Source organism: Garra rufa, chromosome 21, assembly GCF_049309525.1.
Source record: "Garra rufa chromosome 21, GarRuf1.0, whole genome shotgun sequence".
In the NCBI taxonomy this organism is placed as follows: domain Eukaryota; kingdom Metazoa; phylum Chordata; class Actinopteri; order Cypriniformes; family Cyprinidae; genus Garra; species Garra rufa.
In genome coordinates, this window is record NC_133381.1 from 10,383,328 (window position 1) to 10,400,691 (window position 17,364).

General features: G+C 36.1%; 1 protein-coding gene across 1 annotated transcript; it reads left to right on the plus strand.

The window, feature by feature from the left end:
- The first annotated feature begins 1,705 nt into the window (after positions 1 to 1,705).
- pnoca (prepronociceptin a) lies at positions 1,706 to 17,257 on the plus strand. The gene is made up of 3 exons (XM_073827375.1): positions 1,706 to 1,816; positions 11,625 to 11,777; positions 14,894 to 17,257. Exons 2-3 carry the CDS (start codon positions 11,655 to 11,657, stop codon positions 15,482 to 15,484), a joined length of 714 nt encoding a protein of 237 aa, XP_073683476.1. The 5' UTR covers positions 1,706 to 1,816; positions 11,625 to 11,654; the 3' UTR covers positions 15,485 to 17,257.
- The last annotated feature ends 107 nt before the right edge of the window (positions 17,258 to 17,364 follow it).

Genomic DNA, 17,364 nt, shown 5'->3' on the forward strand with positions numbered 1-17,364 from the left:
CAAGCATTTTTTTCTGAAACTGGCATAAATATAAAATTAATAGTAAATTAGTATGATTGGTCAACAGAAAGAAGTTAAAAACACTGATTTTTATAACTCTAGATTCTTTATATTGTATTCACTTTCTGTGAAAGTTTGCATTTTTTAACTGTTCTATAAAAACATTAGACAAAACTTCTCAAACAAACTCATAAATATCATAAATTCGAGAAAATTTCCCAAAGAAAACTTACAAATATGACTCCTTGAAAACCTCAATAGTTTCACCTTCACAGAAATATAACTAAATTGAGAACAAATGGAGACTTGAACACCCTTTTTATCTCATGTATGTCTTCTAGAGTTTCATAATGACTTACAACTGTGTTTACATCTGCCAAGAATATAACCTCAAAGATTAAAATAAAATATATTCAAACAAAAGCAACAAGCTTTTAATAAAGCAACTAGCTACACAGGTGGTGTGTCAATTTTCACTCAACGGCTAGTAAATTTCACAAATAAAAACAAAGTAATGACAAGTAACACATTCAATTAAAGTGTCCCTATATGCCATTTTCAATATTGCCTTTCATGCAGTGAATGTAAATGATCTGCAAAGTTGTAAAGCCGAAAGTGTACAATAAATAAAGTTATTGTCTACTAAAATAAAGGATCGAGAACAAACACGCCATTTTTACTGGTGACTGCATCTCTAATCTCAACGTTTGCTCTTGAAAGATGGCTCAGTACCCAGTTTATTTGGTGGCTCCACTGAATTACAACCTGTAAGTATGGTAAATAATAGATGTTTATATTTTCTATCGAGCGTTCAAAATATGGAGCCATGGCAGTGGAGTATCATTTTCGACACACGCTGTACGCAGTAGACCAATCACAACAGACTGGGCCAGTTGACAATCAGAGCGGAGTAGGCTCTTTGAACTGCCTCGAACAAATAGTTTAAGAATCGTTGAAAAATGAGGTGATATTAAATGCATATTTTGAGAAAACAAAAGCGTTTTTTTGACCTTGCATGCAATCCTATTGTTGGAGACTCTCAAAACAATATTAGGATCCTTAAAAATGGCATAATAGGGGCAAGTAATTTTGAAGTAAAATGACTCCAGTAATCTTTGCTTTATTTACAAGTGCGTAAAAGACCAATCTGAGCAATAAAACATTTTCTTTTCTTTTGGGTCTGTCTTTCAAGATGTTTGGTTTAACCTTCTTAATTCCCATTGTTTACCATTAAATTCATAATTTAAATTTTTCATTGCTTAATCAATATTCATTTGAACTTTTAGACTGCAAACGAGATATTGAAAACGGCACAGATTGAAGTTTAATCCATTGCAATGCCAATGGTCACGCTTTTTGCACACAGCTCTAAAAGCATCATCACTTCATCAGAGGATGAATGGATAGAGGACACACTGTGAATGACTGTGCGAGTATTCTGGGAATATGTTTGCTCGTATTTTTAGTTTTCCAGTTTGTTCTGAGAGACTGCAATCCTTGACGTAGAAGATAAGTCTTGACGTCCACCCATCCCAATACGTAAGACAGTCTTCTCCCGTGTCCTCTCTCTCACTCTCTCTTTCTCTTTCTCTCTCATCCCACTCTCGCACACACACACACACACACACACACACACACACACACTTGTAAAACAGGAGGTTAGGGGTTGGACCACAGGGAGGGGTGTGTCTCTATAAGACGACCGAGCAACAGCATCCTCTTAGGAAACAAACAGAAGCAGGCGATAGGAGAATATAACTGCCTTCAGTTTCAGCAGATCTGCTCAGGACAGGTGCCTGAACCGCACACAGCTCAGGTAGGCTGACAGAAGGGGAGAAACACTTTAGATTGACATCAATTTACTCAGGCCACTTTGCACGAATCTGTTTGCTGATTATTTGTCATTTCGAGAGTGCAATACAATTTTGTTTCATTAAACTTAATGGGATAGTTCACTCATTTACTTACCCTCATGTCCTTCCAAACCTGTAAATAAAATATGTTTTTCTGTGTTATATCATCTTTTGAAAGAAAGTCCTACAAGTTGTGAAAGACATGGGGGTGTAATTGAAAATTGTGAACTTTCTTATAAGATCAGTAGTTTATTAGCTAAAACACTATTTTGTAAATTCATAATTGACCAAATGCAAGATGTTTTTCACATAATTAACTGACATGAAGCATTAAATGATGTTTTATGGTTGTTATACATCTTCTGAAACCTATTTATGTGAATGACAGGGATGTATTTTTCACTTTGCTCTCATAATTGTGTCATCGATTGATACCTAGTGAAATCAATGCATTTCTTTACAGGACAAAATCCAAGCTACTATACATTTTAGGGAGAAATTTACTGTACTCTGGGGTGTTTAACTCAGCTGAGAGGGATATTGGCAGTATTGTGAAATATTTTTGAAAAGGAGCTGACTTTTGGTGCACAAAATGCCTGGCACTTGCTACATTCATGGACCATTACCATGCAATTTTCTGCTATCTTCGGCCAGTGCCTATAATGTCTTAAATCGGATAGAGTTAGTTTGGATTTAGTGCTCAGGTTTCAAATCTAAAGAGCGACACATAATTGTTCATTGATTTTACACAAGGTCATGATGAATTAGCCATTAAATATTGTGATGCATCTGTCTTGGATAATTCAGAATGTAACTTTCTGATGTTGCACTGTTATAATTTCTTCCTTAACTTGTTTTATACCACAGAGTGCCACTGAAAAGTCAGTTGGAGCTGAGTTTGCAAGAATTGTGGCTATGATCATAAATCAAAAAAGTAACCTGGCTGACTTAAAACTAAAAAAAAGTGTTTTGTAAAAGACTAAATGTTATTGATTCCTTCTATGCTCATTTTTAATGACAGCCAACCGTACATTGTATGGGTCAAAATTATCGATTTTCCTTGTATGCCAGAAATCATTAAGATATTAAGTAAAGATCATGTTCCATGAAAATATTTTGTAAATTTCCTACTGAAAATATATATTAAAACTTAGTCATATGCATTGCTAAGAACTTAATTTGGACAACTTTTAAGCCAATTTTCTCACCCTCAGTTTTGCACCCTCAGATTCCACATTTTCAAATAGCTGTGTCTCAGCCAAATATTGTCCTATCCTAACAAACCAAGCGTTAACGGAAATCTTATTTATTTTTTATTTCATAAAATTGACCTTTATGACTGGTTTTGTGATCCAGGGTCACATATTTAAGTGATTAAGAAATAATGATGGCAATTTCCTCTTTTAAAAACGTCTGTAAAGACAAATCCACATGATGATTAATAGAAAATGTTCACAAGTATGATACAAAAAATCATTGAGGAGAGGTGCAGCTAGGATATTTGCAGGATCTAAGAATAGTCAGATTATTTCTCAGAAGGCCCTGAGGCAAACGTATCGACTCATCCAAAACTCACGGCACAATTTTAGCCACTGTGAAATTGACTCCTGATTAGCTGTCCTTGCTTTAAATATCCTGATGCACAGAAAACATAATCAGAAGCATAAAAGCAAAAGATATCAGCATAATCACAATTAATGCATGGAAATAATCCAGTGATCTAATACATACCGAGGCACATATTAGCCAAACTATGAACTAAGAATTTTAAAATATAATATTATCATTTTTTTGAGAGAGAGAGAGAGAGAGAGAGAGAGAGAGAGAGAGAGAGAGAGAGAGAGAGAGAGAGAAAGACATTAGGAGCTAAAAGCTGAAAAACAAGCATTGTTTGAAGATCACAAGCAGTGTGATGTGACTCAGATTTATGCTTTATGCTTATAATGCGATCATAAAAACAGGTGTTAAAAGACTTTTTTTCAAATTCCAAGTATTTTATTTGACATAAGTTTTATTTGACAAAAATTCAAAGCATCTAGACAGCATGTCTATTTGATGCTGGACTATGAAAAGCATTGTTAAAATGCACTGATGCGAAGGACTGCACTGCAGTTCAATCCTTAATGATATTTCATCAAGGACTTTCCCTGCCCTTAATGTCAGTTTAACAACTGCCTTCAATATGGCAGATGAAACAATTACTTTCGCATCACAAGTATGAAAACAACCTTAAGCTTTTTGATTAGATAATCTATCCTTATGTCATGGGCGTCAATGCAAAGCCTGTCCTGACGGCTGTATTTAAGTGTGGTGAAACCTTCCATCCCGGCCATTGATTATATATCATCAAAAGAAAAAGTTGTGGCTATTGGGTCATCAATTTGTGGTTACGTTGATCTAGTATTGAGTTTGTAGATGCATGTGTATGTGTCCGCTTCGCACAAATTTGGCTTTGACCTTCATGGGCTGCGGCGGCCCTTTGGAGACATACAGGTGAAGCTTTTGATCTATTGTTTCAGAAGAGATCTCAACAACATTGCTTAGATTGGCCAGGAACATTAGAGACCACAATATAAAATGTAAAATTTCTTATCTCTACATTTTGACTGCACATCAACAGTCTCATTTTTATTTCCTCCTAAGGAATTCAAGGAGAAACATAAAAGATCCTTAAGTGAAGCCTAACGGAGACTCACCATTGCTACGTAAGAGCAACATATGAGCAATAAAATGTTCCCCAGGGGTGTTGTCCCATCATTGGTCATTTCATTGACATTTCACTATGTTTATAGCCAATAATAATGACACTTTTACCCATCAACTATTGGATACTAAAAGCTCTTAGGGTTAATAGTGGATTGGTATTAATGGTCATTGATTTCTTCTTTTCAAATTGATCTAATGCGTCATGCATGAAGGAAATTTGACGTCATTAATCCAAACCAGGTACCACAGTTAGCATCATATAGTCTCCACCCTAACGGCCAGCCCATTATGATCATATTCCATTATTTCTGTAGTATGGTGTTAGTGTCATATTCCTCTATATGTCATTGGAATTACATATTTGCAGCAATTTCTCGAAGCTTTCCATCTGCAGTTGTACAATTCTGGTCTAATTAGACGCAGCAAAGAGCTGCCCGTCTCCGCCACTGAGAACCCCTCTGGTATTTAACTTTGATTATGACGCGTTTGATTGAGAAATGAGCTGTGCGAAACCAGTCCCATTTACCTCTGGAGTTTAATTGAGCCATTGAGTGTTTTTAGCCAACCGTGTTTGGCATACATTCCAAATCTCAGGAGATAAACACGTTTGAAATGATGGACAATATCTCCACGAGAGCAGCGACTGGTGATGGAGATGGGAAATGAAGCAGAACATAGAATTCTTTCCACTTGCTTTGTTTACTGGACAATGTCTGTCATTTCTCATCGTGATATTTACGAGCAATGACAGAAATGCTTCATTGTACTCATTAGAAAGCAGCTCGCGGTGTCTTATCTCCTGTTGTCTGATTGGAACATGGAAAATAAACTGACAGTGGAAGGTGGATTCATTGAAATGTATAGGTTAAATTAACATGTAAAGTTAAAGCTTCTGCATAAAAATGCAAAACGGTACAAAAGGCGTACTAAAATATGTTGCTGATCCACCTGAGCCCCTGATATCTGATGCTGTTTTTCAATAAAAATTCAGCTAAATTCAGTAGCCAGAAACATTGCCTTTGTCATAACATTTAATTTAATTTATAATTTAGTTACATATTTTATTAATGATTTTATATTTTCATTCGTCTTTCACGCAAAAAATATAAATTATTATTTTAAAATAAGGAATAAAACAAGATTGTGAGAGGCAATTATGAGCAATTCAACTGTGAGCAATATAAACAAATTTGCAGTAGAAATTATAACTACTAGCAGTTAGTAGCAACTGTGAGATATAAAATATCACTATACATCACAAGATATTAAGTCCTTAAAGTTGGAAAATAATGTCACAATTCACAGAAAAAGTAGCAAATGTGATTTTTTTTTACATTGTATGATAATGTCTCAGTTCTGAGAAATAGTGACGTTTTGCAATAAGGATGCAATTATGAAAAATCAAGTCACAATTAAAAAAAACTGAAGCGCAATTCTGTGATATGACATTTTGAGATAAAGTAATGGTTAGATAACTTTATCAATAAAAAGTGATTGTGAGAAATTAAGTCACAATTACAAGAAATAAAGTGTACAATACACCAGTGAAAAGTTTTTGCACAATAAGATTTTTAAAGAAGTCTCTTCTGCTCACCAAGCCTGCATTTATTTGATCCAAAGTACAGCAAAAAATTCCAAAATATTTTTACTATTTAAAAATAACTGTTTTCTATTTGAATAAATTTTAAAATGGAATTTATTCCTGTGATCAAAGCAAAATTTTAAGCATCATTACTCCAGTCTTCAGTGTCACATGATCCTTCAATAATCATTCTATGATAATTTGCTGTTCAAGATTTTTTTTTCAAGATTCTTTGATAAATAGAAAGATCCAAAGATCAGCATTTATCTGAAATAAAAAGCTTTTTTTCATAATATGCTTTTTTGGGGGGGCGGGGGGAAGAAATTTTTATTTAGCAAGGATGCTTAAAATTGATCAAAAGTGATTATAAAGACATTTATAATGTTACAAAAAATTTCTATTTCAGATAAATGCTGTCCTTCTGAACTTTCTGTTCATCAAAGATACCTAAAAAACTCTACTCAGCTGTTCTCAACATAATGATAATAATAAATGTTTGTTGAGCAGCAAATCAGAATATTAGAATGATTTCTTGAAGGATCTTGTGCCTGGAGTAATGAAGCTAAAAATTCAGCTTTGGAATCAGAGGAATAAATTACATTTTAAAATACATTCAAATAGAAAATTTTAAATGGTAAAAATATTTCTCAATTTTACTGTTTTACCTGTACTTTGAATCAAATAAATGCAGGCTTTGTAGGCAGAAGAGACTCATTAAAGAGAACATTAAAAATCTTCCTGTTCAAAAACTTTTGACTGGTAGTGTAGGCATTCATATGTTCAATTATTTCATATTTAAAACATTATTTCCTACTATAATTGTAATTCCTGAGTAAATACATTTATGCCACCTCCATGCAGCATTTAACTGTTTTTGTAAATAATTATTATTGTGGTAAAAATGCCACTCCAGATGCAATTTAAAGATGACATTAAACAAAATCACAATGTTTTGCTACTGTAGGGTAGGACAGATTATGAAGCACTGACATTCTGTAAATAAAGCACTTAGTCTTTCCTTTTCAAAACAGAAAAGCTTTCTTATGATATAAAAAGCACAGTTTCTCAAAGTGCACCAATTTCCTCCCACTTAGTCAATGAGAGATTGTTCTTTCCTTTGAGCATATGAGATAATTCCAAAGGTCAAAAGTTAAATCAGCTGTGTCAATCTTGATTAAGTCTTTCTTATTACATAATTGAGTTAGTTAATTAAATCTTGAAGGCCTGCCAAGCTCGGCATCCCACATGTATGTACAGGTCTGTGCAAACACAAAGAACTTCTGGGGCACCTGAGGTGCACAGAAAGCGTACTGGTAATCTAAATTTAAATGAGAAACTTCAACCAGAAAAAATAACTGCTGAGAAAAGGAAAAAACTATAGTTGTGACAAACAATCCCCACCTCTAAACAATGCTGCACCCTGGCCTGAATCCATTTAGGTACGTCATCTTGTAGTTCCTGAGGAAAAATAACTAAATAAATAAATTCATTAACTAAAGGGAGCGACAAAATCAATATCCAGTTTGTTCCCCCCTGCATAAAGTTGTGCGTAATTCACTCACACACTTATAATTATGTGTCTTTCCTTGTCTGTTACTCGTACAGTCACTGAATTCAATAAAACTCACTCGAGGGGTGCCTATCGATTCTCCGTGACTTACACCTTTGCTTTTGTTCCTGGTGACACCTTCAGTACAAGTGTAATGCAGGTGAAATTGATTTATCTTCAAGTTGCTTTTGAAGCAACTAAACAACCGTTGGTTTGCCGGGCAGAATGTCACTGGCCAGCCGTCAATGCTGAAACGTACATTCGAGGGTTCTTTATTTGCCTGACAAGGCAGCCACAGAATAAGGTTATTATTCTTAAAGCTTTGGCATGAAAAGGATTGAAGTGCTTTATAGTCCTTTCTATTGTTTGGACTAATGTGGTGACTAAGACTGCTTAACCAGCGTGCATCACAGCGGCTCAAATCCTCCTCCTCTTCTCCATTCTGCTCCCATTACGCCACAAGCACTAATTCCAGCTTCAATTACTACAGATGATGAGTTTCGTTAATGAAGGACCGGCAAATGCTAAGCCTGTCTCAAATACATTCAAAAAGTATCTTTAAATATGGTCAGTTAACATCATACAGATAAGGTGCATTTTTTTGACCAAAACTAGTTAACATTATGTAAGGGATAATGTAGATTCAGACAGTTATTATCGCAAAATCTCACCCTGAAAAAGTTTATTGTGCAATATTGACTGTATACTGCTCATTATAGGGCTACTTGCCAAATAAACAAATAAAAGTTAGTTAAATATTGAACTAAGTTGAATTATTAAATAAATTTATCTTAGATTATAAAGGGGGGCATAACCAAGGGGCAACCTCCCGCTCTCTCTATTGAAACCAACACGGAAGTGTCTTAAAATGCAATTCATCGACTGGCCGCTAGAGACTGGCTGCAAAAGAGAGTCAGTCCTGTTGACTCCCCATGTTAAAATGCCCAACTTTACAGCAGAAAAAAGTATGTTTACAGCCTGGTTCAAAAAATGGTTTTGGTCTATATAGCTAGTTTCGCCCTTCATGTCAACTGTGAGGGGGGTGAATTTTTTTATAACTCATCCGTTTAAGTTATATTAAGCCTTAAAGTTCAGCATAATTAAGGGCGTGGCCACTTGAGTGACAGGGGGATTGCCGCTGCTGTCAACACTGTCGCGCTAGGCGGGCGTGGTTTCAGCAACCAGCTCCACCCACGTCCCGCCTTTTTGCCCATTTTTGATTATCCGGGAGTGACGCGCGGTGACGCGATTCCAAGATGGCGACGGCCGAATCCCGCCCACAACAGGCTTCAAAATAGCGCTTCAGAATCCTACGGCTGACGTCACGGACACTACGTCCATATTTTTTTACAGTCTATGGGCATAACACACAGTTTCACCCAATCTTATGTTAATCTTGAGTACCTATAGAGTAGTACTGCAGCCTTCATATCTTTAAAAAAGTCTTTAGTTTTATCATATTTACACAAAAAGTTACAGCTTTACGAATCTCTCCAAAAACAGCCGAGTTCCTGGAGGCGCGCCATGGGCGGAGCTAAAGACTGACGAGAACTGGCTTGCCGACTGCCAACAAAACCATAGACTGTAAAAAATACGGAAGTAGTGTCCGTGACGTCATCCGTAGGTTTCTGAAGAGCGATTTTGAAGCCTATAGTGGGAGGGATTCGCCGTCGCCATCTTGGAATCGCGTCATCGCGCGTCACTCCCGGATCATCGAAAATGGGCAAAGACGCGGGACATGGGTGGAGCTTGGTGCTGAAACCACACCTACTTAGTGCGCCAGTGGTGACAGCAGCGGCCATCGCCCTGTCACTCAAGTGGCCACGCCCTTAATTATGCAGAACTTTACAGCTTAATATAACTTAAACGGATGAGTTATAAAAAAAAATTCACCCCCTCATAGTTGACATGAAGGGCGAAATTAGCTATATAGTCTAAAACCACTTTTTGAACCAGGCTGTAAACATGTTTTTTTCTGCTGTAAAGTTGGGCATTTTAACATGGGGAGTCAATGGGACTGACTCCCTTTTGCAGCCAGTTTCTAGCGGCCAGTCGATGAACAAACTGCATGTACTGTTCACGTAACGCTGGGTTCTTCGCAAGCTGAGCAAGGTTATTTTTGCCTTACTACTTATACCGCACTTCTTCCCGAGTGAGTTCCTTGCAAACGAGTGGAATGAACCACGCGCTCTCGCTTTGGTCAATGTGTGCGCGGGCGCGCTCTTTCGGGAGAAATGCCCATACAAGGAGTTCCACCCTCCAGGACATTATGAAGGGCCATGATCAAAAAAAAAAAACTTTCCGAAACTTTAAGAAACCTGGAAATGTGTATTCGCCACAGAAATACTTGTTTTTTTTTTTACTTTGGCCATGTTTAGCATGACAGTCCAATTCTTTAACAGTGTATATAACTTAACATGCATGAAACAGCATTGGAGCCCCGCGCCCTTTAAAAGCTCCAGCAAATAAAAACAGCTCATTACAACATAGAAAACAAGTCGACCAGCAACCATCCCAACACTGTGACAATAAAACAACATTAATTCAAAATAAATCACGGTTAATCTGCTATCAACCTTTTTCTAGGTAACATATTTAGTTCTATTTTAAGTTCTCTGTAAGGTCAGTGAGGGTTTATGCTTGCCATACACTACTGTTCAAGTTTGGAGTCAGTGCTGTAACATTTTTTTTAAATTTGTTAAGTAAGAAATTAATACTTTTATTAGCAAGAATGCATTAAATTGATCAAGTGACAGTAACATTTTAAACTTTAAAGAAATGCTGTTCTTTTGAACTGTCTCTTTATCAAAGAATCCTGAAATGTATCAGTTTCCATACACATTTTAGGCAGCACAACTGTTTTCAACATTGATAATAATAAGAAATGCACTAAATTAGCATATTAGACTGATTTCTGAAGGATCGTGTGACACTGAAGAAATGATGCTGAAAACACAGGAATAACTTACGTTATAAAATATATTAAAATAATAAAAATATACACTACCAGACTGTTTTCTATTTGAATATAAAATGTCATTTATTCCTGTGATTTCAAAGCTGGATTTTTAGCATAATTTCTCCAGTCACAGGATCCTTCAGAAATCATTCTAATATGCTGATTTGCTACTCAAAAAAAAAAAAAAAAAATATTATTATGTTGAAAACAGCTGAGTAAAATGTTTTCAGTTTTTTTTAATGAATAGAAAATTCAGAAGAGCAGCATTTATCTGAAATAGATATCTTTTTTTTATTATAAATGTCTTTAGCATAACTTTTAATGAATTTAAAGCATTGCTAAATATGCCTTGTTAAATAAACATATTAAATAAAGTAATAATCTTAATTATAATAATTAATAAAATTTTTCTTGAATAGCAAATCAGCATATTAGATCCCTGATTCTGAAGGATTATGTGACACTGAAGACTGGAGTAATGATTTTGAAAATGTAGCTTTGATCACAGGAATAAATTACATTTTAAAATATATTTGAATAGAAAGCGACTATTTTAAATAGTAAAAATATTTCAGAAGTACCGTTTTTGCTGTACTTTGGATCAGGCTTGGTAAGCAGAAGAGACTTTTTTAAAAAAACATAAAAACATTTCACAATATTATTGCTTTTACTTGATTTATGATTAAATAAATGAAGCCTCAGTGTAAGAGTCTTCTTTCAAAAATGTATACTTCCAGACCTCAAACTTTTGAATATGTATACATAAGACTGAAGAAATCAATGGCATTTACAGTTTAATTGATTATATTTGAGTCACAAATACGACTAATGATGTTGCACTTGACTAGAAATACAATGTTATTATTAATATGTTGAACCAACATCTACACATATTGTCGTGGTGAGATGTACTTCCAGGAACTGTAACCTATTTTCTTTCTCACACCATCATCTCTGTCTCTATCCTCTCTACAGACTGCACTCCAGCCGTTAACACACTGCGTGATGAAGACTCCACTGTGGACGCTACTGTTGCTTGGACTGTGTAACCCAGCGTGGTGTGACTGCCAGAAGGATTGCCTCTTCTGCAGCCAAAAACTGCCTAATGAATATGCCTTCAACAATTTGGTAATTCCCTACAGTGTCCATCACCTTGCCGTAGAAAAGAATATCACATAAGAGATCTCTTAATAATTCTCTATACAGCAGTGAGTTTAAATGGAGTGCAATTAGAGACTTTTGCATAGTTTCAAAAAAACACACACAATCTCTCACGTCTTGTCTAGAGTTTCAGAATTTCTTACAGATTGTGCTCAGACTGTGCCAACAATCAGTTATGAGCTTAAATATTTTATCAAATTCTCAAACTGAATACACTAGTTACGCCAGCCATAATGATTTTATAGCTTTATGTTCTATCAATAATTACACTACCAGTCAAAAGTTTTTTAATGATTTTTAATGTTTTTAAACAAGTTTCTTGCTCATCAAGCCTGCATTTATTTGATCAACGTACAGCAAAAACAGTACAATTTATTTATAATAACTGTTTTCTATTTTAATATATTTTAAAATGTAATTTATTCCAAGCTGAATTTTTAGCATCATTACTCCAGTCACACGATCCTTCAGAAATCATGCTAATATTTTGATTTGCTCCTTAAAAACATTTATTGTTTAACTTAAACTAAAGAAATATTAGAAACCATCCACAACCAAATCACAGACGAGCAGTACTTTCATTTTCTCTTCAGAAATGTCTAGTTTTATGTTACTCTGCACAGATCCTCTACACCTTCGTTAATCTTATTTCATTTTCCGTACTGTCCAAGACCTGTGGCCTCAATTGTATCGAATTTCCCTGAGACTCGCCATTAGTCGACATAATTATAATGATCATAACAGTGGAATGTGGTTGTGTTCTGCAGCTGATTATAGCTCCGAGGAGGAGGACATACTCTCTGATTCATGTCAATAACACGCATTTGAGGGGGCAGAAGTGCTAATTTGGTTAAAGATGGCCCTTTGACTCAAAACAGCTGGGGTGATTCAGTTATCTTGTTGTGTAATTAAGTAGAAACACAATAACAGCATTCGGCAAGGCTGCTTACGGAAACTGATGGGCCTCTGAGTAGCCCTCCATAACGCAGGCTCTCCCTGAGGTGTTCTTATCATCTTTCAGCACGAGTGAACAGATATATCCTTCCCCGCTTCTGATAACTAACCAACTCCCTCGAAACTAAACTTTTAATTTAAAAGGGTTAATTGATTCAACCGGATTACAAGAAACAACTCTCGCTCCTCGCATTTTAATGCGTGGTAGTCGTGACTTTAGCTCTTAGATGCTACTGAAGCTCTCATGAAATACATTTTGAAAAAACAATCTCTGGTCCAGTATACTTAAAAATCAATCTAATTAAGTAATATCCACAATCAAGAGAGTTGCTTTCCCAAACAGCCCAAGCAGCGATTGCGAGTATGATATTGCTTTCATACGTTTAATAAACCGTTAAAAAATAAGGTAACGTTAATATTCTGTAACTTGTACATACCATATTTCTACTTACAGCTATCTATTTTTCTTTCTCCAAAGAAAATATTTCCACACGAAGCAAAACAAGATCGAGCTTTGCCGTTACCTCTGTTTCCTTACTGACTGAATCAGTGTTTTGAACGAATCGATGATTCAATGATTCACTTGTAAGGTGCAAAAAGAGTCCTTCAAAAAGTCGTGGCAATACGCTTGGCCAATCAAATGTAACTAACTGGTGTATAAATAAACTGAATGTATATTAATATTTGGGGCTAATAAATGGGGTTTGACTTAATTTTATCCATAAGCAATCGTCCTTTTCCCTGAGTAACCGTTGAGCGCCCCCATTATGGATGCTAACTTCCGTTTGAGTGCTCTCCTCCTGTTACGGTTTCCATAGAAATCCATGTTAAAACGGGGTAAAAATATAGAATGAATTCATTAAGCTGAAACTTTTTCAATATAACTAAATATAAAAATGTCTATAGGGTTAAGCTATAAAGCAGTATTATAGCTTTATAGCAAAGAAAAATTGATCATTTTGACCCATACATAGTATTTTTGGCGATTGCTACCAATATACCTGTGCTCCTTAAAGGAACACTCCACTTTTTTTGGAAATAGGCTCATTCTCCAACTCCCCCCGAGTTAATAAGCTGAGTTTTACCGTTTTGAAATCCATTCAGCCGTTCTCCTGTTCTGGCGATATCCCTTTTAGCATAGCTTAGCATAGATCATTGAATCCTATTAGACCAATAGCATCACGTTCAAAAATGACCAACGAGTTTCGATATTTGTCCTATTTAAAACTTGACTCTTCTGTGGTTATATCATGTACTAATACCGGCGGAAAATGTAAAGCTGCGATTTTCTAGGCCGACAAGATTAGGAACTACACTTCCATTCTGGCGTAATAGTCAAGGAAGTTTGTTGCCGTAATATGGCCGAAGTAGGTGCAGTAATATCACGCAGCACATGTGCAAATACTAACCTAGCTGGGAACTAATTTCAAGCACTGCGTGATATTACTCCGCCTGCTGTGTCCATATTACGGCAGCAAACTTCCTTGACTATTACGCCGGAATGGAAGTGTGGTTCCTAATCTTATCGGCCTAGAAAATCGCAGCTTTACATTTTCCGCCGGTATTAGTGCATGATATAACTCCATAAGAGTCAAGTTTTAAATAGGAAAAATATTGAAACTCGTTGTTCATTTTTGAACGCAATGCTATTGGTCTCATAGGATTCAATGATCTATGCTAAGCTATGCTAAGAGGGATATTGCCAGAACAGGAAAACGGCTAAATGGATTTCAAAACGGTAAAACTCAACTAATTAACTCGGGGGAAGTTGGAGAATGAGCCTATTTCCAAAAAAAGTGGAGTGTTCCCTTAAGACTGGTTTTGTAGTCCAGGGTCACAAATGTCTGGTCATGTCTGTTCAGTTTTTTGACTAGTTTTAGAGGGGTTTGGAGCACTTTTCAACTGTTTAGTCTGGGAGATCAGCTAAAACTATCTGAACACCACATTGTGGTGCCTTAGCAGAGAAACCATCTTAAAGCAGCTAGAACCAGATGAAGTTTAAATGATTGTGTTGGAGATAAAGTTACAATACAGGTGCACCTTTATGTTTTTAAAATGTGGCTGTATTAGGCCTAAAGCATGATGATGTTGACAGTGTAACGTGTGTGTGTTTGTGGGTCTTCATTCAGGTGTGTCTGGTGGAGTGTCATGGTAAACTTTCTCCAGGGGACACCTGGGAGATGTGTCGCAGGACCATTGTGGAGCAGAACCCAAAGGCCTTGCTATTGGTTGGCAACGGCATGCTGAAAAGAGCAGATGAGGAAGCGGACACCTCTCTGCCTGTGGACCAGGATGATGGGCAGTATTCTGAAACCCTCCAGAGGTTCGACCACATAACACGGGCCTTGGGAATGGATGATCAGGACCAAGACATGCAGCTCAGTAAAAATTACAAGTTCCTGCAAGTACAGTCAGCACAGGAATCTGATGAAGAGCGAGATGGAGATAGAGAGATGGAAGGCGACGAGGAAGAGGCTGCCGTCCACCTAATCAAACGCTTCGGAGGCTTCCTCAAAAACAAGTATGGCTACAGGAAGTTCATGGATCCTGGAAGGTCTTTGCAAAAGAGATATGGGGGTTTCATAGGCGTCCGCAAATCTGCCCGCAAGTGGAACAACCAGAAGCGCTTTAGCGAGTTCCTCAAGCAGTATTTGGGCATGAGTACTCGAGCTAGCGAGTTTAATAGTATGTCTGCTGATGTCACCCAACAGAATGAGTAAGCTTTGACCTTTGAAGCGAATAAACTTACCCAGCAAACCATTTGTTATGCTCATTCGAAATCATGCACAGATCTCCTCAAACACAAAAAGCTCTCATAGTGCCACAGGCTTAGAATGAAACATCTAATCTGTGTCAAACAAGCTTACAATAAGTGATACTAGCTTGAAGTTTGAAGACAACTCTTCATATTCGATCTGAGACATGCATTAGATGATTGGTATCGTATGTTATTTTTGATGGCCCATGTAGTTTAATTATACATTGCGCAAAGATCATTCGAAAACGTTAGCGTTCTAAATTCATCTCCTCTACGACACTGCCACCTATTGGTCAATGAGAGCTCCCGTAATGAAATCCTCATGGAAAATGCTTGAAATCGAGGTGGAATATCATAAAGAAAGGTACCAGGCTGAATAGAATTATAAGGAATAGTTCGCCAAAAAAGAAAAATGTGTCATTTTCAGCTCCAAATGGAACATAAATCAGCATTAAAGTCGAAAGAAAGCATGAGGAACGAACGTTTTTATTCCTACCCTGTGCCATCAAACCTATTTTTTGCCATTTTGTCATGTGGCATGTGCTTTACCAATTATGTTTAGGAAGTGGTGACTGATAAATTTCAGATTATTCTTAGCTCAAATCTATCGTATGGCTTTAGATGACCCGGAATATAGCGCACAAGTCTATTTTTATGCCACTTTTGGTCATTTTTTGAGCATAATAGGGCATACATACAGAAAAATACAACCCGATCTCACAGAATTCAATTGTTTAATGAAGTGGCAATTTCGTATGTTTTTGTACTTAGTTAATGTACCCTTTTGGGGAAAAACCATTATGAATAAGATACCAGGTACAAATTCATGTGACCCTGGACCACAAAACCAGTCATAAGGGTCATTCTCTAATTTGAGATATAAATTCGCTATCCGTGATATATGGCTTGTTAGGATAGAACAATATTTGGCCAATATACAACTATTTGAAAATCTGCAAGGGTGCAAAAAAATCAAAATATTGAGAAAATTGCCTTTAAAGTTCATAGCAATGCACATTACTAATCAAAAATTAGGTTTTGATATATTTACATTAGGAAATTTACGAAATATCTTCATGGAACGTGATATTTAGTTAATATCCTAATGATTTTGGCATTAAAGAAAATGTATCATTTTGACCCATACAGTGTATTTTAGCTATTGCTACAAAAAGATTGATTTTGTGGTCCATGGTTGCATATTCATTGCCATGATGTTATGTTGGGAAAAGAGCAGCTTTATCAAACTCCCTAATATCTCCTTTTTCGTTTTAAGGAAGAAATAAAAATAAACTGGGTCAGAATGATATGAGCATGACTAATTGTTAGACTTTTCATTTTTGGCTGAACTATTCCTTTAAGGGGATTAAGAAGAGCTAATCCGTGTTTACTGTCTCTCCCAAAAAATAAATAAAGCCAGATTTCGCATAAACCATTCCAGCAAAGACTCATCACTGTAATATGCCTATACAAACATAACAAATTCTGTCATGCACATCATGCACACAGAGTTTGCACCCTCATCTAACAGTGGGAAACCAATAGCTTTAATTTGATTTCTATTTGTTTTAAAACTGACCAAGTTGATTTGTATTTGTGCAGATGAAATGATGTATTTATGCAAACATTGCAGAGTCATGCTTTTCCCTTTATTCTAATGATAAAAATCATGATGTTCACTAAATGAACTGTACATAGTAACCAAACTATGTCAATAAAATAGTTTACTATTTTCTGTGGCTTGTCATGCAGCAAATGATTATGTGTCCTGAAGTATTTTGTTCAGCACCAATTTGGATGTCATCAGCCGTCAAATATTAAAATGCAACAATTGCTGCCGTA